This window comes from Melanotaenia boesemani, chromosome 11 (genome assembly GCF_017639745.1).
Source record: "Melanotaenia boesemani isolate fMelBoe1 chromosome 11, fMelBoe1.pri, whole genome shotgun sequence".
NCBI lineage: Eukaryota > Metazoa > Chordata > Actinopteri > Atheriniformes > Melanotaeniidae > Melanotaenia > Melanotaenia boesemani.
The window spans coordinates 12241159-12263844 of NC_055692.1; the positions used below are offsets into that span (position 1 = coordinate 12241159).

General features: G+C 40.8%; 1 protein-coding gene across 5 annotated transcripts in view; it reads left to right on the forward strand.

Annotated features, from left to right (window-relative positions):
- Positions 1-22686, forward strand: part of znrf3 (zinc and ring finger 3) — a 129917-nt gene that overhangs the window by 81483 nt on the left and 25748 nt on the right. For 4 of the 5 annotated variants that reach the window (XM_041998564.1, XM_041998562.1, XM_041998563.1 and 1 more), the window contains exon 2: positions 13988-14110. In XM_041998564.1, the coding sequence (XP_041854498.1) occupies positions 13988-14110 (123 nt within the window). Of the gene's footprint in view, positions 1-12283; positions 12359-13987; positions 14111-22686 lie in introns of those variants that run through there. The other variant, XM_041998565.1, reaches the window with a different exon arrangement.

Below are 22686 nucleotides of genomic sequence, written 5' to 3' on the forward strand. Positions count from 1 at the left end.
CTGTATGAAACCCACCGTCTGTGTACACATTCATTTAAGTGTGTGAACATGTGCATGTACTGTAAGTTCGGTTCACATTCCTCTCAGCTCTCACTGGCAGGGAGCTGCAATCCTCTGCAAACACGCTGTGCAGTGTAAGCCAGTGTTCAGGTTGACTTGGTCTGGCCAAGCTCTGACAGACACCGGCATGCGAGGCCAAAACAGCTTGTTTGTGCAGTTGTCGTGAGGAAGGTCATTCGCTGCACTGTGTGTGTGTGTGAGGACAAAATGAACCTGACCTTTGCAGAAAGCCCTGTCTGTCTACCCTCTTGAGAGCGGCTGGATTACAGCACTCATCTCCCGCTGTAACTGTCAAACACTCGCACACACCAGCGTGCTGCGGCAAAGTTGACGGTCGCTCTGATTTCATGTTCGGCTCTTCTCTTTGATTCTCTGGCGCTGCTGTTCATGTTTGGCAAGTGGTCATCTGAAGTGTTTCCATCCCCTTTTAATGACACCTCAAAGCATCAGGGTTTAGGTGCAGCCTTTGACTTTGTGCCAGCTGCTCTTTTTGGACGCACTGGATCACTGCTGGCCTCCTCCACATCTACTCCCACAGACTTTCACACGAAGTCTGGCCAAACGAAAGCTATTTACTATTATTTTTCTCTGTGTTGTTGTCTTCTCTTTGATGTCATCTGATCATCTTCATTGGTATTCAAAGATTTTTTTAATTCAATACAAAATAATAGAATATTTAAAATATAATTTTGTATAAATTTGTTGTATACACACATGTTTCCCTGTTTCAGCACACCTGATTCTAATTGATAAGTCACCATGCAGAACTTAAGCTGTTGGATCCTTCTCATTTGATTCTGGTGTGTTAGAGCAGGAAACCAAAACATGAAGGACTGCAGCTCTCGAAGACCAGAGTTGCCTGCCCCTGCCTTTGGGACTACATGTTAGACCTAGTGAAATATTGTATATTTGTATATATTACTTTTGGCACATTCATGCTAATCATGTTTTTAAATAAGTAACAGTCCAAGCTTTGCTAGTAGATAGTTTAACCTACTATGTTAAGCAAAAAAAAAAAAAAAAAAAATATAGCCAAAGAAATGAACGCATTCTCTATTCTCTAGTTTAGAAAAACTGTTCCTGTAGCACAGTTAAGTATAAGCTGCATCCACTGCCACTTGATTTTTGCCTTCAGTGTTTGGCATGCTTGTGAATCTATATGGTGATATAAACCTGTGGCAAAAAGAGACTGTCTTTTGCATCATACCTAACTTGATGAATGGTACTGTCTTATGTGATAGACCAAGCAGCATGGCATTGTTGTTTTCATGGGTATATCTACACGGTTTGACAGATTTACCCCCATCTTTAACTCTGGGCTGGCATTATTACACAAAAGAAGTTGAGATTTTTCTATTGGTGGTAAAGATCTTTTTGTGGTCTAGTGGCCTTGTGGTCATCACTGGTATTGCACTTTAAAGGGTTGCCCTGTTAACTTGGTTGCTACACCAATCTTTTATAATGTAGTCAAGGTGGTTCCGTTTGATTATTTCTGGAAATCTCAAGTTCTTCCATCTGTTTGTTTGAAAAATAGGTTTTCCATCTAAGGAAGTACAAATCACGTTGTCTCTGAACAAAGTTGTCACCATGTTGTCCACTCAAGAGGGCAGGGTCAGGGTGAGAGTAGGGAGGGTGGAGGAGAGGAAGGGGCAATACGGGCCTAATCCCATTCCAGTGGGCCGAGCAGCAGCAGCTTGCGCCACATTCCACAGCTCTGGGGGCTTTCAGGGGCGGGGCTGGAGGGAGCGCAGAATTCCTCCACGGCCAGAGCCATCAAAGAGGCCGCAAAACATCAAAGGCCACTCAGAGCCTAGGTGTTGATGACTGCAATCCTTCCCTCAGTCCACTTTTAGCAACCTCAACCCCTCAGCCCTCCAACACACACACAGACATATACAGAGCAGGCAGACTGTCAGGTATGTGCGCCCTCCAGCTTTCCTCCTTCCTCACCAGCCGTGCTGCAGCAGCATTAATCATAGCTCATTAAGTAGTGACATTGACTTTTGTTTTTATGGTGAGGTTTGAAGATGAGTAGGGCGGGCCACAGCTGGGGATGCCACTGATATTTGGGGCGGTGCTGGCAGCGGACCTAATCGAGATGCACATACACTGAATATGGGCTGAAATAATGGCATTGGAAATGCAATTTAAGGTTTGGGATTCATTGCTGCAAGGAAGAAAATATTTTGTTGACATCTTGGCCTCTTAGACATTGATGCTGGCTGTTGTGGGTTATTTGTAATACCAACAAAAACTCTTGATTGTGTTTTCAGGTTGAGATCTTGTAATGAATGTGTCGAGGAGAAACAACTTGTGCATGCAGTTTTGTATTGTTTCTTGTCCAGAGTTCTTAATGAGCCCTCTTTCCCGTTGTTTGTTACTGTTAGTCATTCTAATTAACTCATTAACCATAGTGCTGACGAATAATTTCTGCATGTGCTCCCCTGTTTTCAGAATTGTTCTTATAAGGGTAACAACTGCTTGCACATGGACACAATATATTTGCTTTCTCTTGTTAGTCTTTGTGCAGTGATGCTGTGATCACTTTAGACCCCAGTGCAGTTGTTTCCATTCCCCTTCTCAACCCTAACCCTCCAAAAATGGTGGCATCCAGCCCAGTGTTGACCCCTGAACTTTGCTGGCCAGTGCTTTGTCTGTGTCACTCTAGGTTTTAAAGACTGAAGAGCTGAAAGTGACACCGAAGAGACTTTTAAGTGTTCATACACACACACACACACACACCATTGACGGTTTCAGGATGCACTCAGAGAGTTAATAGAGTCACAAGCTCGGCGTCCTGCTCAGTGTTCAAGCTGTCAACCCCAGTGACTTGTGCTGCATATCAGGACATTTACATGATATTAAGTGTCCTCTGCCAGCATCCCCTGCTCACATTGAAACCATGACACTTGTTTGCTTTGCCCGTTGCTATGATGATGGAGTAGAGGTGATTTTCAGTGAAGGTTAAGAAGAGGGGAGGCAAACGGATGATGAGGCTGAGGCTCGCATCACAAAGCCAACTCGCTTGTTTAGGGTATACCCTTGACATTTAGAAGCATTTTCTACGCCACTGATGTTTCCTTATTTACGTCCTTTAAATTGAACTCAAAAAGGTGAATAGAAATTAGAAAAATAAAAGAAAATTCATTAGCTTGCTTGAAGTCAGTTTTGTCCTTAAAGAGGACTTGATGGACATCAGGTGAATAGAAAGGACTTTAAAGAATGTGTGGAACTTGTGAAATTTTAAAGCTGAACTAATTTTGCTGACTTTTGCACTTTGGCACCCGCTAATGAAAACTAATTCAGCATCTATCTTACATCCTGTTTCTTCTCTGAGCTCTCTCCAAAATCAGTTCGATGATGACTCTGATCGCTTTCTCTAATAATGTCCTGGTGTATTTCTTTTCCAAATGCTGGCATGTGACATGGTGTTTTAAAGCAAATCAGAGCAGTCATGTGATGCACTGGGCACTTTAAGTCTGCAGGGCAATGACAGCCCCGGGAATGTGAATAATAAATGTCCATGTACCATCAAAACAAGTCAGAAGCACAGGTTGAAAACCTATGTAGTATTGCTTTAAACTGATTGTTTCCTTTCCGTGTCAGTAAACAACAAACGTGTTATTGACTGATCGGTGTCTTAGCAGATAGGTTTGGTCCTGTCTTGCGAAATAAATGATAGATGCCTGACTGGCTTGGTCAATTGTTCCTTTGGCCCCAGTGGAGTAGACAAAAGGGAGGAAGTCTACATTATTTGAGCAGGGAAGCAGAGGAATCCCTGATAATGTTACAAAAGGAGGAGTGTCTGCCCCACCTGTAGGGCCCTCCCAGCTGCTCTGCTGTAACTAAATCCTGCTCCCTCACTGCTCAAGGCTACCATCCCTCTTTGAAGTTATTTCTAGTGCTGGGAAAAACGGCCAGAGAGAGATCAAGAAGAGCAAAGAGTGACTTAGGAGAGAGATTGGGAGGTGTGCAAATGTACGTATTGTATAAGACTGTGCATTAAATTTTTTTCTGTTTGTTTGCGCTTGATGTATGAAAAGGACAGCAGTTCAAAACAAAGGAAAAAGGTTAAAAAGCTTTGCAAGTAATGGACGTACTGTGACATGAAAGCATAAAAGCAGGACAGTTCTGCAGAAAGTGGTTGCATTTCTAAAAAGAGAATGCTGATATCAAATGGCTCTTACATAATTATGTACATAATGTATCTAATGTCTCTTTCCACCCTAAAACTCTTGGATGTGTTTGATCCTGACGTTTTGCTTGAAAAAATATATATATGTATATAAAAAAAGTAGTGTTAAATGTCCACAGCTGAGCATGCTTGGTGTAAATCCTCCCATCCAACACACATATCCCAACCTGCACTAGAAGCTTAACCTCTCAAAACCTGAACTTAAATGACTTGCTTAAGGGACACTTGTCCTCACTGACTCTTCAGAAAGGCCTTTTTTGTGGGGGTTATCTTTTAGATTAAGGCTGACGCTGCCTTTCTCAGTTCTGTCATGTCTGAGCTCTTCAGGGTTCAGACAGTTTGCGTAAGAGGGAAAATGGGAGTAGTGGTTTTGAAGGACATGCAGGTAGAAATGACTTTCCACATAGATGGTGAGAAATGCAAATATAAATTTGTAATGAAAACTACACTTCTAGGAGGTTGATTTTGTGCTGCAGTGTTATCATTGACTGAGTTTAACTGACTGTATGTATGCACCAGATGGTGAGGTCATCCTTGTGGGTTGTACAACCAAGCTTTTATCTGTGCTTGTGTGTGTGTTTCTGTGAAAGCGCTTTTCTCACTTGTCATATTTCACTTTTTGCTCACAAGAACATCAGATTGCATGACACCCACCGAACACCTTCAGCTCATCTGCTTGGGCTGCACTGGTCTGAGCTCTGAACTGCATGTTCTGTCACAGAAGTCATTTGTATTATTTTTTTTCTTTTTTACTTTAAACCAAGAGATGGTGTGTCTGTCAGTTCGTGTGCACATTTGGGGGGGATAAGCACCAGGATGTATGTAACTGGTTAATACATGCATGCCCTGCAGGGCACAAGGGTCTGTTGACTGTGTAAAGACCATGCTGTAGTTTGTAGTTAGGGTGGTGGCAATGTAGCTGCTGGAGGAACTGCTGCTTTGTTCAAACTGTGATAGTGATATTTGGTTTACAATTTAATGCTTGTTAGCTAGATGTTCTCTTATTGAGCTTCCACATATATGCTTGTTGAAGACACAATTAGACAGCCACATAAATCGAACTAGCTTTCTAAACAACATGCAAGTAACAGCATTTGGTAAACACCTAACATTATAATTACCTTATTTAATGGTAGCTCATCAACATGAGAATAAACAGAAGTAAAAGTCATGTTACAGACACCCAACCTAATACTGTTTGCAACCTGTCACTGAAAATGTAGAAAAAGAAAAGAAGAAAAAGGTGCAACAAATAAGTGGAGAAAGGGAAACAGCCTATCAATGAGCCATTCATTTAATTCAGGTGTGTTAAAATAGGGTTACTTCTAAAACATGCAGGGCAGGGGGTCCTGAGGACCTGGATTGAGAAACACTGTGCTAGCAGACCAACCCAGCTTTGCGTTTGTACAGTAAAGTAATGCCTTAATCTTCCTGACAACTTAATTTGTTAAATACAATAGCTAAGTAATGAGATGTCACTATGTGAACTGCACTCCTGCCTACAGCAATGCTAAGACCCTCAGCTCAAACAAGTTTTGCTGTTTTCATAGGATCCCAGTGCAGCTCTTCAGTTCACACTGGCTGGGTTTCCATTGATGCTACCTTGACATCTAAGTTCTTCTACTAAATTACAGCCACTTGCAATCTAGCCTATATTGCCACCCACTAACAACACTAATCATAATAGCTTAATTCAGGGGTGTCCATCTCCGGTCCTTGAGGGCCACAATCCTGCAGGTTTTCGATGTGTCCCTGCTCCATAACCACCTGACTCAAATTAATGAGTAATTGTGCAAAACTTAATTGGCTGTTGGATCCATTTAATTTGAGTGAGGTGTGTTGAAGCAGGAAACATTGAAAACCTGCAGGACAGTGGCCCTCGAGGACCGACTTTGGACACCCCTGGTTTAATTATTTCAAACCACATAATAGAAAAGTGATGCATTCGTTCTTATTTGGTGACTTTTCAGTTTCATTTCCTGTGCTAATGAACTGAAATTTGGATAAGTGTTGTTAAACTTCCTGGACAGTTTCCTGGACTCTGTGTCCTGAGGCAAAAATCCGACATTTTACGCAATCTGCTCATTTAGCAAACATCCTGACTCTGAGGTGGCATTATTCAGACGAAAAGATCAGAAGTGGATGACCTGTGATTGAGACCTGCATCTATGCAACTTAGTCTTGTGAGATTTGGCAACACACAATGTATAAAACAAATTTAACCTAGAATGTGTACACTACTAGTCGAAAATCTGGACACACTTTCCCATTGGATTTAATGTAAAAGTGTGTCCAAACTGTATATAAAGAATATACCAATATTCAAACTTCTTCATCCCTACTGCAATCAGACTATTAAATGCTTCTGATGGAAATAAATATTTATTATTGAGATTTTCAACTGCTGGTATACATGAACAAGCTGTTGCACAGAACTGCTGCACTGACACTTTATTTGTTATATTCTTAATGATTGGTTTGAAAGGTGGTTATTATTGAATGACATGTGGACTGTGAAACAGAATTACCTTGTAGGGATAAATAAAGTTGACTTTGACTTGATTTGCTCACTGTAGTGCAAAAAGTACTAAATTAAAAAAATATATTTCAGCCACTAGTTAGTGTACTTACTTACTTTTACAGTACTTGAGAACAGATCGAGTAAACAATAAAACACACAAACTAGTTAGGATGATCAACATCTTATTGAAATGGTGTTTTTAAATACATTTTGAAGAAGCCTGAGGAAAAAATGCACACACTATATCACATGGCTATGGATGCTAGCAAAACAGTTATGTCACTGTAACTGTGGATCCTAGCAGTATGGCCATATTGCTGTAAAGCTGGATTCAATGTGTAAGTCTGCAGAGGCTTGACACACACCTCTTCCAGACCTGACGTGCCTCCCTGCTACGCAGACAGTTACACGGAAGTATTCTGAATCTGGATATTTCTGGATCTTCTTGCTGAATTTGTGTGGTAACCGCCATTTTTAAAAACAACACCAAATAGATCAAGTTGATGAGAGGCTCATCGAATTATTTCTTTGTTTCCACAAGCTCATGAAGACAATGATCCATGTTGGGTGCCATTGTTGTTTTAAAACAGGAAATGCCTACCGGAACTGAAGTAAACCATCAAAAAAAACTTCGTCCTGTTGAGTTTACCATCCGATGCCCCTGCTGCCACCTTAAGATTATGGAAGAGAAACTGCAACACTAGCTAGCAGTATGACTATATCACTGTAATAATATATGGTAACAGCATGACTATATCAATGTAACTATGGATGCTAGTAGCATGGCTATATTACTGTAACTATGGATGCTAGCAGCATGGCTATATCATTGTAACTATGGATGCTAGCAGCATGGCTATATCACTGTGACTATGGATGCTAGCAGCATGGCTATATCATTGTAACTATGGATGCTAGCAGCATGGCTGTATCATTGTAACTATGGATGCTAGCAGCATGGCTATATCACTGTAACTATGGATGCTAGCAGCATGGCTATATCATTGTAACTATGGATGCTAGCAGCATGGCTATATTACTGTAACTATGGATGCTAGCAGCATGGCTATATCATTGTAACTATGGATGCTAGCAGTATGGCTATATTACTATAACTATGGATGCTAGCAGCATGGCTATATCACTGTAACTATGGATGCTAGCAGCATGGCTATATCATTGTAACTATGGATGCTAGCAGCATGGCTATATTACTATAACTATGGATGCTAGCAGCATGGCTATATCACTGTAACTATGGATGCTAGCAGTATGGCTATATCACTGTAACTATGGATGCTAGCAGCATGGCTATATTACTGTAACTATGGATGCTAGCAGCATGGCTATATCACTGTAACTATGGATGCTAGCAGTATGGCTATATCACTGTAACTATGGATACTAGCAGCATGACTATTTAACTGTAATCATGAATGCTTGAAACATGGATATATTATATAAGTATATATTACTAGAATAGTAGAAAATATGGGTGTGTTGTGCAATTAGAGCACCAGAGTTCATTTGCAATTTAAATTAGACCCCCTGTTTTCAAGCGTACCAGAGTTTGCTTTTTTGGTCTGCATCAGGGTACAAATGTGTGTTCGCACTACTCCAGATGGACAAGACTATCCATGGAAGTTGACCAGAATTCCTTTAAAGCTGACCACATGGCACCAGTATGAATGTTTGTAGTCCAGCAGTCAACTGAGTATATTTAGTGCAGCTTGTAATCAGTCGTCTTGGTGTAGGAGATCTTTGTTGTTTCCCTTAAATACATTTTTAAATACATTTTCAAAGGGACTACATGCACACTTTGAAATATACATTCAAGCACAGGCCGCCTGTATTTCTTTAATGAATGAATGAATGAATGAAAAATACTTTATTAATCCCAAAGGGAAATTCAATATTGTAGTAGTAGTAATTTTTTAGTAAAACAATCACATTAATTAATTTTAAGGGCTTTGTTCTTCAGCCTGATAGCTGCTGGAAGGAAGGATCTTCTGTGTCTCTCTGTCTTGCATCGAACTTGAACAAGCCTCCCACTGAACACACTCTGTTGTTTCGTCACGGCGTTGTGTAGAGGGTGTGAAGGATCTTCCATTATCTTCGTCAGCTTGTACAGAATTCTTCTTCGGAAGAAACGGTTTGAATCGCCACCGTTTTCCTCTCTGCCTCGCTCCTGCCCTGCATCCTCTTCTCTTTCTTTTCAACTCCGTTGGGATTTGAAGTGTTGTTTCACTGATAATCTTGAGTTTGGAGAGTTTTATCAGTTGATCCCGATGGTAAACAAGTCTCGTTGCCATGGAGACTCACAATAACAAGTCTTGCAAAAAAGAAAAAATATTCAGAAAAATCTCCCGTATAGCACAGCCTCTGACCAGCGCGAAAAAATCTACCCGAACAGACACAGATTGACAGCTGATGTCTTAACAAGCAAGGATAGAAATCTCTATGCCAGGGATCTCAAACTTCAATCCTAGATCACCATTGTTCTGCAGATTTTAGAATTTCCCTGCTCCAACACTAAAATGAAATGGATCCAAAAAGCTTGTAGTCAAATTCAGTGTAGTGACTCATTAAGGTGTGTCAGGTGTGCTAAGTCATGAGACATCTGAAAAACTGGAGGACAGATGCCCTCGTCAAGAAGTTTAAGAATCTCTGCTCTACTCCTTACTCTGAGTCCCTGATGAAGTTATGAAGCCAGAATTCAGGATATGTTGTAAGTTTATTTTTTATTGTTTTTATGGTGACTCTGGCTAGTTTCCTTGATATCAATTATCACTTGTTACCATTATGGCTAAGAGGGGGGTTGAAGCACAGTGTTCGGGAGGGGAAGATGTTGGTGGTGGCGAGGGGCATTTGAGGAGGTCAGAAGGGGTCGGCTGAATTAAACCCCTGTGGAGGTGGGCGGGATGCTTCCTCGCTGGGTTGAATGAGTTCACAGCAAGAAGATGTTCAGTGAGAGATGCCCACCAAGTTACCCCCTCAGTCACTTATGATACATTTCAGACTACACACTAACCTCTTACACTCGCCTGTGCTCAAACAGAGAGATGCGTAAACACATGCATGGCACTGGGGAAGCAGGTGGGTGTGAGGACTGGAGTCATGCCCAGGTTTTTCTTCTTTTAGATTTTGTGTGCATGTGAAATAAGTGCCAGCTTTTCTTCCAAAATACATAAAAGAAATCAACGAACAAGAGATATGTGTTGTTAATCATTCAGCCAGCTAGACAAAGGCCATCTTGTAAAAAAAATTAAATAAAAGTGTTGTTGGCATTCTGACTTTGGTTGTTATGACACAGGCTTTTCCTCATTGTGACCTACATGCCCACTGTAAGATATCTTGGAACTCTGGATTTGAGTAAATTATTAGATATTTCAAGAAAGAATCGCGATCAGCAAGGTTAGAGTTGCATCTCGTATCGATCAGTTAAACTCAGGGATTGTTTTCTTTGCCAGTTTAAAGCTCGTGGTGTGCAGAAACAATGATGACTAGACCATCCTGGCTGGTGGTGCCAATGTTTTTGAAATTCCTACTGTTACTCAAAAGGTTCTCTTTGGAGATGGGGATGGGAATTTCCATGCACTCATAAGGTTTTAGCAAAGTTATAAAGATTTCAAAGGAACTTTCAAAGGGGATGGGGGTTCAAATTATTGTTTTAACCTTAAGATTTCTATGCTAAAGTGCAAATGAGGATAGAATTAGTGGGGGAAAAAAAAGCCATGTAGTTTGATGAGGGCAGAGTAAGGTGACTGTTTTGGTCATGGAAGGTTGGAGGGGGGCTGATGGGTGGCAGCCGTAACCAAGGCCACCAATAATTTAAAAGGAGAGCGGAAAAGGGGGTGTGTCAAGGGGAGGGAGGGAAAAGAGGGAGCAGTAGAAGTGGTTGTTGTGTGATCAAAGGCTCAGCAAATTGTGTCACAGACAGATGGAGAAGAATGGCATTGGATGGTGTGACTTGCATTTTGATTTCCTTTAAGAGCGCGAGGGGGGGTATGGTTAGTTTTTTTTGTTTTTTTTTTAAACAGTTAATTTTAACAACAATTATGTGTTCACTTCTTTCTCTCCCAGATAAACCAGAGCTTTTCCAAAGCTATAAAAAGTTATGAAGTACTGTTAATTTGTATTCAGATTGATTTTATTGTACTTCAAAGACAGTTTCACATCAACCTGAACAAGTTCTTTCTCTACAGGTGGTTTTCAAGAAAGGGGTGGGAAGCTATTGGGGAGGAGTGGTTAGCTTGAGTGACAGGTGGAGTTCAAATCCCTGCCAGGAATTCATTGAGAGTGTGGCCTGTGTAACAAGATATTCATGTGAAAGGCAGCCTCCCCCAGAGGCTGGACAGACGGGGGGCAGACCAAGAGCCTCCTCGCAGCACTTAGGGGGCGCCAGATGCCCTCCACCCAACAACCTTGGGTACAGAGGAGCCAAGCAAAATGGAGCAAACCGGGTGTTTCCAACCGGGTGGGTTGAGCTTGATTTGGGGCCTTAGCAGGGAGAGTTGGAACACAAAAGCAAAGCCCGTTTGCATATGTGCTCATTTCTCTTTTGTGCACACGGCCAGTAGCTGTGACCCACTTCACCATCTCTCATCCCTGCTCCTTTTTTTTTTTTTTTTTTTCTTCCCATCCCCATATCCATCAACACGTATGTAAACATCTGACAGAAAGAAGAAAAAAAAACAAAAAAAAAAAAAAAACAAGTGAGCCCGTGGAGATAATGGTGCAATGGCCAGCCTCTAAAATAACAACATGGTTCACAACAACAACTCTGTCCCATTTGGAGTGCAAGAGCCCCCGCACAATGGCCTAGTGTTCAGGGCCCAGGGGCGCAGGCGGGGCTCCCCACTGCCATCCAAGCTGTTAGACAAGCAGGAGAGAGAGGTCACAATCACACAGCAAGTGGCGCTCCACTTCCTGATCCTCCTTTGGACTCACTGAGAAATAGAAGCAGACTCCTTAGATCCTCCCACACTGATTTGTCTTCCTCAGCAGCATGCACATACAGCATCTCAAATTCAAAATGTTACTTTATTTGACCATGTGATGCATGCACCAGAGAAGTTTGCAAATTAGCAGGTTGCATGGAAACCAGTATAGTTTCTTTCTTTACCTTCAGTTGTGACATTTTCCAAAAGCTCTGAAAATGATCACACTAAATGTGGATGTGATGTGTAACTGTACTGTCTTCCAGTCAAAGCTCTGCTGCTCTTTCCCCTTTATATTTGGTGCCAACAGAGCATATTTGAGAAAACACTCTGGAAATGATGAGGCAACTGCATCTCGGCTAACTGAAAATGGTTTTCATTAAGTCTAAGCCTAGATTCATACTGCCTGCCTCTTTGTTTTCTTTCTTTGCTCTCGTAAGAGCAATCCATTTGTCTCAAAGGGCTGTAAATGAACACTGGAGCTTAATCTTTCACATTTCATCATACTTGCTCACCCTGTGTGTGGGAGATTTGAGGGGGAGGATTAAAAAAAAAATATATATATATATATATATATTTTTCTTTTTTCTAAAAGGTCCAAGTTAAAATCCAAGAAAGGATGTGGAACTTGTATTTTTGCAGGTGCATTGAGTTTAAGTTTAATACCTCAAGCAAAAATGCGTCTTTCATTTTCTCCTTTTGTCACAACTGATGCATCTTCATCAGATTTCCCCCCTAGGGCAGAAAGAAAAGGATGCTACCTGCTGGAGTTCACCACATGTTGCCCACATTCTTTCTCCATGACTTCTCCATAGGCAATCTGATTTGCATTTGACCCTTCCATTCCTGACTCACCCTCTCACACTTTGCTAAGTCCTAGCAAAAACCACTTCAGGTGCTTTGTGGCTCCCTCTTCAGTTGGACTGCCACACACCTAACCTGTTCCCAACATGATGTATTTGGGGTTCAAAGGTCAGGGGTCAGCCACAGGAGAAGGGTATCTCGGGTCATCGGCAGTGGCTTGGGGGCTAGAGTAGCCAAGAGCTTGGCGCCACAGTGCTCACTGATTGGGTCTGCTTTGGTCATTGGGTTAATAGGATAAGTGGCCTCCAGGTCAGGTTGACCAGTTGTAATGCTAATACAGGAGCTTGTCTCTGCACTGTTGACTGGGTGGAGAGTAGATCCGGGATTTGGGGACTCCACTTGGTTACAGTTTAATCCAGACTACTTTGAACGGATCATTATTTCATTTTAGTGAATGGCTGACGGCTGCAGTTCTGCTCTACTTTGTCTCTCATTTCTCTCTTTTAGTTGGCTTTGCACTTTTATTGCTCCCTCGAAGTGCTGGCGTGTTTTGATTGTGCAACGTGTTATCTTTTAATTTCCCACACAGACACCTCTTGGGATTGTATTGTAGCGCATCCGCAAGATCTGTGATTAGATAAGTTGTCAAAACCTGTAGTGAAGATTATTCTTTTTCTTCTATTCTTAATTCTGTAGCAACCTCCAAAACACTTTCTTTTCCATGATCTTCCCATAATAAAAACTGCTTTTTGATTCATGCTTTTGCTAGTTTAAAAGTAAAGAGGCCACCTCTGCTTAGTGTGCGTGATGCCTGCTGTCTTTTTACCTTTAATCCTCTTTAAAGACGTTGTCTAGGTGCTGGCTTTGCAGAGCTTTTTGGCTGAGAAGTAGGGCAATTTAGTGGCTTTTAAGTGTAATGAGGACATCTGAAGAAAGTCTGATAGACGGCGTTAAGTGTGCTTTGGTGTGAAGCATCATCATCCACTTTCTAAACTAAGAATACAGGATTCCCTGTTATGACAGCAACATTAATCATTTGAAATGTTAAGAACTGATGCAGACCAGAAATTCTGTAAATGTAAACATCAGCAGATACATGAAAGTACATAAACCCCAGTTTTGCTTATCTGCTGTTGTTTTGAGGGCTCAAGTAAAAGCCTGTACTGTCTCTTTAGATTCTGCCACAGCCAGTAGTTTCAAGATACTTAATGCTCTAAAGCGTTTTTGTTTCATTGTGGGAAAAGGTGGTAAGTGGCTTATAAAGTGCTAAATTAACATTTTCCCTCTGAAGGCGTTGTGTATTGAAGATGGATTAGCGCAAGTGATTTAGCCCATATTTCAAAATCCATAAAACTGTGGTCAAACTTTATGCATTGTGTCTGACGGTGCTTGGTGAAACTCACTGCCTTTTGAATTACATACTTACCTACTTACCTATCACTTGTGTACTCTTTTTGTTTTTTTCAGATGCATCCTTTGGGACTATGCAATAATAATGATGAGGAGGACCTGTATGAGTATGGCTGGGTCGGAGTGGTGAAGCTGGAGCAACCAGAGTTGGACCCCAGTTGTCTTACAGTCTTGGGAAAGGTAAAGAACTGTCTGTTTCATGCTTTCAGGTTTCTGATGGGGAAAATGGCTCCTAGTTTTCATTGTAGGGTGCTGCTTTCAGCCTGCAGTAGTGGGAAGAGCTTACTTTTTCCTCTCAGAAATTCACATTGTTACACCATAATGTAACACACGGAGGCTCTAATACTGGCGGCTTGTAGAGAAGAGACGAGAGACGAATTCACTTTTCTACAAAACAGCTGGCAGCTCAGTCTTAGTTCTGGGGTCCAGTTTAAAATAAATAAATAAAATGAAATTACTGAATGATCACAGAAGGTCTTGATTATCAGACGTCATGGTCCACTACACCTTCAGGAAATGATGCAATGTCATCCCTTCATGTTATCACATTAGCCCGGCATGTCTCCTGGGAGGTAGGTGTAGTTACGCGACATAACCCCTCAGATCACTGAGGGAAAGGAAACGACTACTGATGGTGATCAGTGGTTAGGAAATAAATCAGTCTTCTTTAGAGGAAGTCCCTACATGAAAAAAAAATAACATCTTAAACATGCTCCCTTTTATGTAAAAACTATATAATTTAGAGTACTAATGTGCCAGAGAGGCCTAGCATTGGAAACAGTAATTGCTCTTTTCACTTTCACAGTTTATATGCATCTAAAAGTACTTGCATTAGAGTGGCCTGTAGATTTATAAAGCCGTTTAATACAATGGTGAATCGTGTTTGTTTTTAACATGCCACTGTTAGAAAGCCATTTGTGTAGCTGAATATGATCAACTGCTTCAAAGGAAACTGTATTTGTAGTATTGATGCTAACATCATATTAATGATCAGTTTAACCAGCTATATATTAGAAGATTGACTGACCAGGATGACACCTGTTCCAATGAGACTTCTTTTTCCAGAAATGGGTTGAAACACAAATACATTGAAAGACTGATTGTACCGATTGTAGTTCTCTGAAGAAGAACAAAAAACACACACAAAAAAGAAACCTTGAGAAAGCAGATTAAGTAGGCAACAATGCTATTAGGTGTGCTAATTGATGCTTTATCTAAGCCCCTCCATGAAACACTCAGGAACATGTTTTTGTGTGTGTGATTGTGTGTATTTAATTAAAACCTCTTCAAGAAATATTCTTTGATCCCCTCTGGGGTCTCAGAGTGGTATTTTATCATGTTTTAATTAAATGTTCCTCTTAATGGAATGTACCATTATTCCCTGGAGAATGAGGATGAGGGAAACTGGCTGATCTCATTTTTCCTGTGCTTTTCCAGTGACGGAAAGAGATCAGCCATTCATGATATAGAGACCTATGGCTATATAGAAATGCTAATACTTATTCTTTTAGTGAGGGTTGCTACTACCTAACTAACCCACTGAGACCCAGAAATAGACGCAATGTTCTGCTATAACAGATGGATTAACTCCTCTGTAAATAGTCTTTTGGTTTTTAGGGAAGGAATATGATTTTCAGTGGTAAGTAAAAAATTTAAAATATAGCCCTTTTATTACGTGTGATGCATAACGATACATTAATGGCTCACAGCTTTATTCAGACATCATTTCAACATTTGCTGGATTTACACTGCTGTTCTTTTCATTCACATTTAGGAGATGAAAATAAAAAAGGTGAATGGAAACTATAACAAGTGGAATCAAGTTCTACTGATGTGCAAAGTAATATGTTTATATGCTCACTCAAGCTGAATTTTATGCTTTAGGGAGAATAGGAATAACTTTGCAAGTTCTATATGACTAAAAGGCAAAGAGTACTTAAAGAAAAGACCTCTCCCCATTTTCTTCTTATGTATGTCCACCACATTTGTTTTTAAATTTTCTTCCTCAAGGTTTGTTTCTGATTAAGGTAGTAAGTGACTTTTTCTGCTGAATAACGACCTCTAAACGACAGCGATACTACGCAGCATAATTTGTTCACTTTAATATGTTAAAGGTTAATGGAAAACTGTCTAGTTATTTTTTTCTGGCTTTTCAAAAGATCATTTCAGATTTGCTTCACTAATGAATGGAAACTCAGTTATTGGCAGAGAAATTGGACGTTAAAGAATAGCATCCACAGTGTTAAAACAATGCATTTTTGCCCTGAATGTCTAGCTAAAAGAAGGGCTAGAAGCTAAAACTTGAAAAACTTTCAAAACTAAAATGGCATGAGAGTGAACCTCAAACAATGATTAGTGCTGTTTCAGATGTCTGCCTTGTGCTGACAGTAGTTGTATGAATAGATTTTAATGCAAACATCATGATAAGAAAAAAGTCAGATAAGGAAGCTAACACCATGAAGATATATTCGTTCAAGTGCCAACCAAGAGGATCCATTTGTTGCTTCTACAACTGTTCAGAAACATGGAATTACCTGTACAGGAAACCATAATTTGCATTCACCCACTCTCACACATTTTAAATAATGTGTACAAAGAAAAGCCATGAGCAAATCGGCTTCGATCAACATTGGGGAAGTTGGTAAGCATTGTTAACTTTCTTTATCTTGGCAGTAGATTTTTTTTTTTTATGCTAGAGTTGACATTTTGCCTCACTTCCCACATCTGCACCTGCTAACATGGTTATATACATTATATACACAATTGCAAACTTCTAAAAAAATACATTCAGGCAAAGACATTCTAGCTGTACCCAAGATTAGGAATAACTGGACCTGATCATGCCAGGTTCACTTTAACGGCATCACAGGCAAATCAAGAACACTTCTATTGGAAGCTAAGCCTAATGTCTGTCTGATAGATGATCCAGTATACGACAGAGCCATATACAGATCACATATTGTACATAAATGGCATGGGTTATAGCTAAGTGAGCCATGAGGATACCTCTTGTATGAAAAATCCACACCTTACTCTCATGGACTCAATCACAACAAATGGCTAATGACCTTTTGGCCTCCAGCCAACCTCCCCAACTTCTAGACCACTCTGTTTCCTCTGTGTTTTTTTCAGACAGGACTATAATTGGAGAAGGGAAAGCCCATTGTTACATCTTGACAAACCCTCACTCGGAGCCTGGACACAGCTGGGTGCTTTTGCATTGGCACTGCCGCTTTTGCCAGACCAGACAGTGCAATCCTTACCCCCTGCTAGTCTGCTTACTCTACCCAGCCAGCCAGGCCACTGTGCTCAGCCCCTACTCTGAAAACTGTGCCCTCCGACACAATTCTCCCCGCCTGGTCTGGCCTTATGCTCTGCAGCCCCTCCTCACTCCTGCCCTACCCAACTGGCCCCTGACTGAACCCAAAGAGCCCACTCCACTTCGCTGCCACTTTGCCACCAACAGTGTTGGGGTCTTGTCTGGTCAGTTTAGATTCCAATCCATTACAGAATCCCAGTAAACCCACAAAACACAGTTGTAGGAGAAAGAAAATATGTTTATTAGTGTTTATCAAATATAGTGTCTGGGAACAAGGGGCCCCAGCTGTACTACAGAGCTGATCAAAACATAGAAATGACTATTTCCTTCTTTATTTATAGTTTACTGTATATCTGAGGAAGGGCCCATCTCTGTAGAACAATATGTAGGAGCGAATATTGTGTTAAGGATAGTTGAGTTTATTGTAGATTAGTGTTTTTTTTTTTTGTACTCTAGTATTCGTTGTGCTACACCATTACTGCCTTTTTTGCTTAGTTGGCAAATTTCTTATAGCACCATAAGCAGGCACTGTGAATGCACATTGCAACACATTGAAGGGCAATGTTAGATGTCAATGTGTGGATTAACAGGTAAGCTATAAGTACAAAGGGCTTTTGACCATTACTCTAAGTGACGTTACTGAAAAGATGACGTTACAGTAACTGAAAGTCTCATTTGAGAATCATTGTGAAACCCAAGTTTGGATGTGTACCAATGGAAATATACCTGGATACAATGTGAAATAGAACCACAAAACACAACCTGACTCTTCTGTGATTTGTGAATAAGGAATGGTAACATATATACGAGTCGAGCCGATCAAACCTCGTCTCCTGTTAAAAGTTACGAGTGGCTGTAGAAGTAAGGTTAGTGCCACTACACAATGCCTTTGTAGCAATGCTCTTGGACTCCTACAAGCTTTAACATTTGCTGCTAAGATATCTTGATTTAAAGCTTTTTTCCTTAGTTTTTTTTTAAAAAGAAATTCTACTCAATACCTTTATTATTATTTTCGTCAGTCAGTCAGTCATCTGAGCCACTCTTTGATTTCAGGTTGCTTTCATTGTCACAGAAATGCTTAGACATCTAAAGTATTAGCAGGAGAGAAAGACCCAGTAACAAGGTTCGTCATGCCAACCTCTGAAGTCCATGTGCAAACCTTACTAATGCGCTGCTGTGTCATATATATGTACACAGTTTTTTCCTGCTCTTCCTGTGTGGTTCCTGTGAGAGCTGCAGGACTGTTAAACCTCTGACCTTAGTGTGCCACAGCAGTAGCTCCTCCTCCCTCTAACAGCAGGGAAACCAGCAGTGAATCAGTTCCTACTTTAGCAAACTGGTTTTGAAATTTTGCTTTGGTCATAAAAGCTGAATTTGCAAACTTTCGCTGCATCAGGACACAGGTGCATGTGCTGTTGTTGACTCCTTTTTGCCTGCTGCTTTCTCTGAGCTGATTGTAAATCATGCTCACACCTCTGCACACATGTATCCATTCTCAAGCTGAACTATTTATTGCAGTCAATAACATATTCTTAGTTGTCATTTCCTCCCTGCTGCTTGACTTTCTCAGAATTGGCCTACCTCCCTTTTCTACTCTGTCTCCACACACACATACTCAGAGGGCTTTGGCAGCTCCTCTGGAACATGAAATCATGCCACTGGCTTTCATTGGGGAGCTAAGGCTGGTCAGGCTCTTTGACACCTTGCCAGTCAGATATCTCTTCTTTCAAGGACCATGGTGTCAATTCAGCGGCCACATGGGGCCTTTAGCATGCCGGCTTTCTTCCTTTCATCCTGCCGGGTCTCTCATGACTTCAGTCCCCGACCCGAGCAACCAGAGGAGGGAAGGACAGAAGAGAGAAAAGTTGGGGAGGAGGGTGGGGTGTGGGGAGTAAAAAGTGGGAGTTAGAGGAGGGAAGCAGATGACGAATGCAAATGTCTTATTTGTGTGGATTTGTGTCTTTGACTTTTCTTTTACACACCACAAGAAGAAAAATGCGACCCATCCTCCCACAAGGCCGTACAGCTTGTGTAAAGCTGGCCTCTTGGCTGGCATAGCATGTAAAACTCCCTGGTATGTGATTGTTGCGTGTGGCCTGGTGCTGCCCTTAACCAGCTCATCTCTGAACCATGATCAGTTCCACCTTAAGCACCAGCCAAAGACAACAGTGTGACTGGCCTGACTTTCAGCTGGTACAAAGCACTTAAAAATAACTGGAGCAACAAGAAACGTTTCAAGAGCTTTATTGACATATCCTCCCAGAAATAAAGCAAGCTACTTTCAAGTTTTTGCCAGAGGCGCGCAACCATAAAAAGTGTATCCTGTGTGGGAAGCTCTGTATTTGACACACACAAACATGATCCTAAAACCACAGTTGCCATGGAACAATGTGAGTGAGCAGAGCAGTGTGTCTTTTTCTACCTTGGCCCTCAACTTGGCACTGTGGGACAGCAGGCCAGAGCAAACAGCTGCTGCGTCTTAGTGCTAAGTGGCTTTTGGACTCCAACTGTGTCTGGCATCTCAGCCAGAGCTGCAGAAAAAGAGAGAGAGAGTATGTGCAAGAGAAAGAGGAATGACCAGGATATAGAAAGTACACTGTGGATTACAAGAACGATGGGCATCTGAGAAAAAGAGCAAGCCATATTAAAGAAAAAAGAAGTGGCAACAGACAGATGAGTGTGATATTACAGGCGACTGGCTCTCAGCCTGTGGCCAGGTTAGCCGCCATACACACTCAGGTGCGTGTTAGAGGTCGTCCAAAGGCCACGGCAATGCCAGTAAGGTGTCATGCCGCAAAAACTTGTTGTAAAGAAGCTTCAGTGTTGGATTGAACGGCTTGCATTTGACCTCATTTGAGGATCACTTACAGTACTGTGAAAAGTTTTTGAGCAACCTTTCATTTCTTCATATGCTGTCAGGAAAACAGGAAGCTGGTGTAGTGATTTAGTGAAACATGCTCACATGCAATAGATAAGGTTTAAAACAGGGTTTGACCCCCCTTAGCTTTCATGTGATTTCTTTGGGTGCATTCACACCAATCCTTATTCGAATCCTCGTTCATTTGCTCGGGAAATCCAGTTCGTTTGGGGAGGTGTGAATGCACAACTGAACTCTGATGCACATCAAAGAAGCAAACTCTGGTCAGAGAAACATAGGTTGCAGTTTGCTTCCAGTGAACCAATTGCAGGAAACTGACTACATTATGTTACCCTGCATTAGCCAACAGATGAGTGAGTTTTGTTGCTTGTTGTTTGTCTTGTCTTCTCCTTTACTAATTATTGTAGCACCGCCACCTCTGGCAAGGAGAGGAATATTTTATTAAAAAATTTGATTTGTTTGACGAAGTGCAGTGTGAAAGCAAGTTTAAATTCGAAGAATGTTGCAACCTCCAATTTTACAAAGTCCGGTGGACATTTAAGAGTGAATGCTACCTTTAAGAAATATTCACAGGATTTTCCAAAGCTCCTCTGTGGATGTTGGTGCCTTTTGGTCAGTTCTCTGTCAAGATGATCCCACACTGCTTCAATAATAAGGTCCAAGCTCTGGGGAGGACTCATCAGTCCATCAGACCTGATGCCACTGATTTTAAGTCCAGTACTTGTCATTCACCTCAGCCTCCTGGCATCTTGACAGCCACCCCTTCCATGGAGACCATTTCTGATGAGGCTTCGGTGAACAGTAGATGGTTCAGCTACAGGTCTAGATGTATCTCTTAGGTCTTATGTCAGGTCTTTGCTGGATATTTATCCCTATTTCTTAAGCACATCATGTTCTTATACAGTTCATTTTCTGCATCTGTCGCTTCTTGTTTTGTCCTTAAACTGCTAGTTTCCTCAGAGTTTTTAAGCACACACTGCACACCATGCTGAGAGATGCCAGATTTTCTGCTAATATTTGCTTAAGAATTGCCTGCTTCCAGTAAGCTGCTAGTAACAAAGTGATTAAAGATACAATTTAAAATTGATTCTTTGCTGTCTCATTTTTTACATTCATCCTTTGAGTTAGGTGTCTTTTTTTTCTGCTTGAATGAATCATCTAATAAACTCCGTCTGAGGATGAGAAATTGAAATGTAAACTGAATGTAAACAAAAACTTTGAAAGATCTTTAGAAAGCCTCAAACAACTGGATGAAATCACTATGAAAGAAAGTTTTAAAAAAAAGAAAGTTGGAAAAAATATAGAGAAATGAGTGTTTTGCAAAGTGCTGTTTTATAGCACATGAATAGGAAGACTGTCAGATCAGTGGGAGTATTTGTTAATGCGAACGAATGCGCAGGCCACAGCTCATCCCCTGTTTATCAGTGTGGATAAAGAAGACCAGAAGGCTTGCAGATTGGCTTGTTTTGATGCAGACAGCTGAATGACTCACCATCTGTCTCTTCACTCTCTTCTCACCCTTTTTCCTTCTCTCATAGGAAGAAAACTTAATGCAAAGAGAGGCTGATTAAAAAGAAAATCACTGTAGTTCTGCTTTCTGCAGCCTCCAAAGTGTCTCGGGAAATTGTGGTGAAGCCATAGCCATTATCGATTTACAACAGCGGTTTTTGTTTGTTACAGAGCTTGATTTAAGCTCCGACTTTTTAAAAGAAAAGCTTTTCACGGCAGAGTCTTCGAGATGCAGAATATTGATGTGGCAATTTTCGCTTGTAGTCAGGCTGAAATGATAGGGCTTTGTTGCTTTCAACTGAGAGCTGAAAAATGAAAATCAATATCTTTTGTTTAAAACAAGACGCTTAACACTGGCGGCTGTATAATGAAATAGAACTGAGGCGAATGAACCCCTCTGCTTTTGTTAGAAAAGTTTCTGAACTTTAAAGTTCCCTTTCCTCTAGAATTTCTTCTTTCTTGTCAATTTTTGCCAAACTCAACAGTTTATCAGTACAACCATAGTTCTAAAAAAGTTGGGACGCTGTGTTAAATGTAAATAAAAACAGAATGTGGTTTGCAAATCTCATGAACCCATCTTTTATTCTCATTAGTACATGAATAATACATCAGATGTTGAAACTGAGATATTTTACTATTCCATGGAAAATAAAAGATTATTTTGAAGTTGAAAAGTTGAAATGTTGGAACAGAGGCAACAAGAGGCTGAAAAACTAATTAAATCAATTAATTAGATTAATTGGCAACAGGTCAATATCATTATAGGATATAAAAAGAGTATTTAAAGGAGGCACAGCCTGTCGGTTGTAAAAATGGGCAGAAGTTCACTGATCTGTTACAAATTGCATCAAGAAATTGCAGAACAATTTAAGAAAAATGTTCCTCAATATAAAATTGTAAAGACTGAAGATCCTACCATCTGCAGTGTGTTATATCAAAAGATTATACCCTGTAAAAGACAGAAGGAATCTCTGTGTGCATGGGACACAGCAACCCAACTTTTTTGAAATTTGGTTTGTATTTGCACCCATTTTGACCTGAAAACCTTAA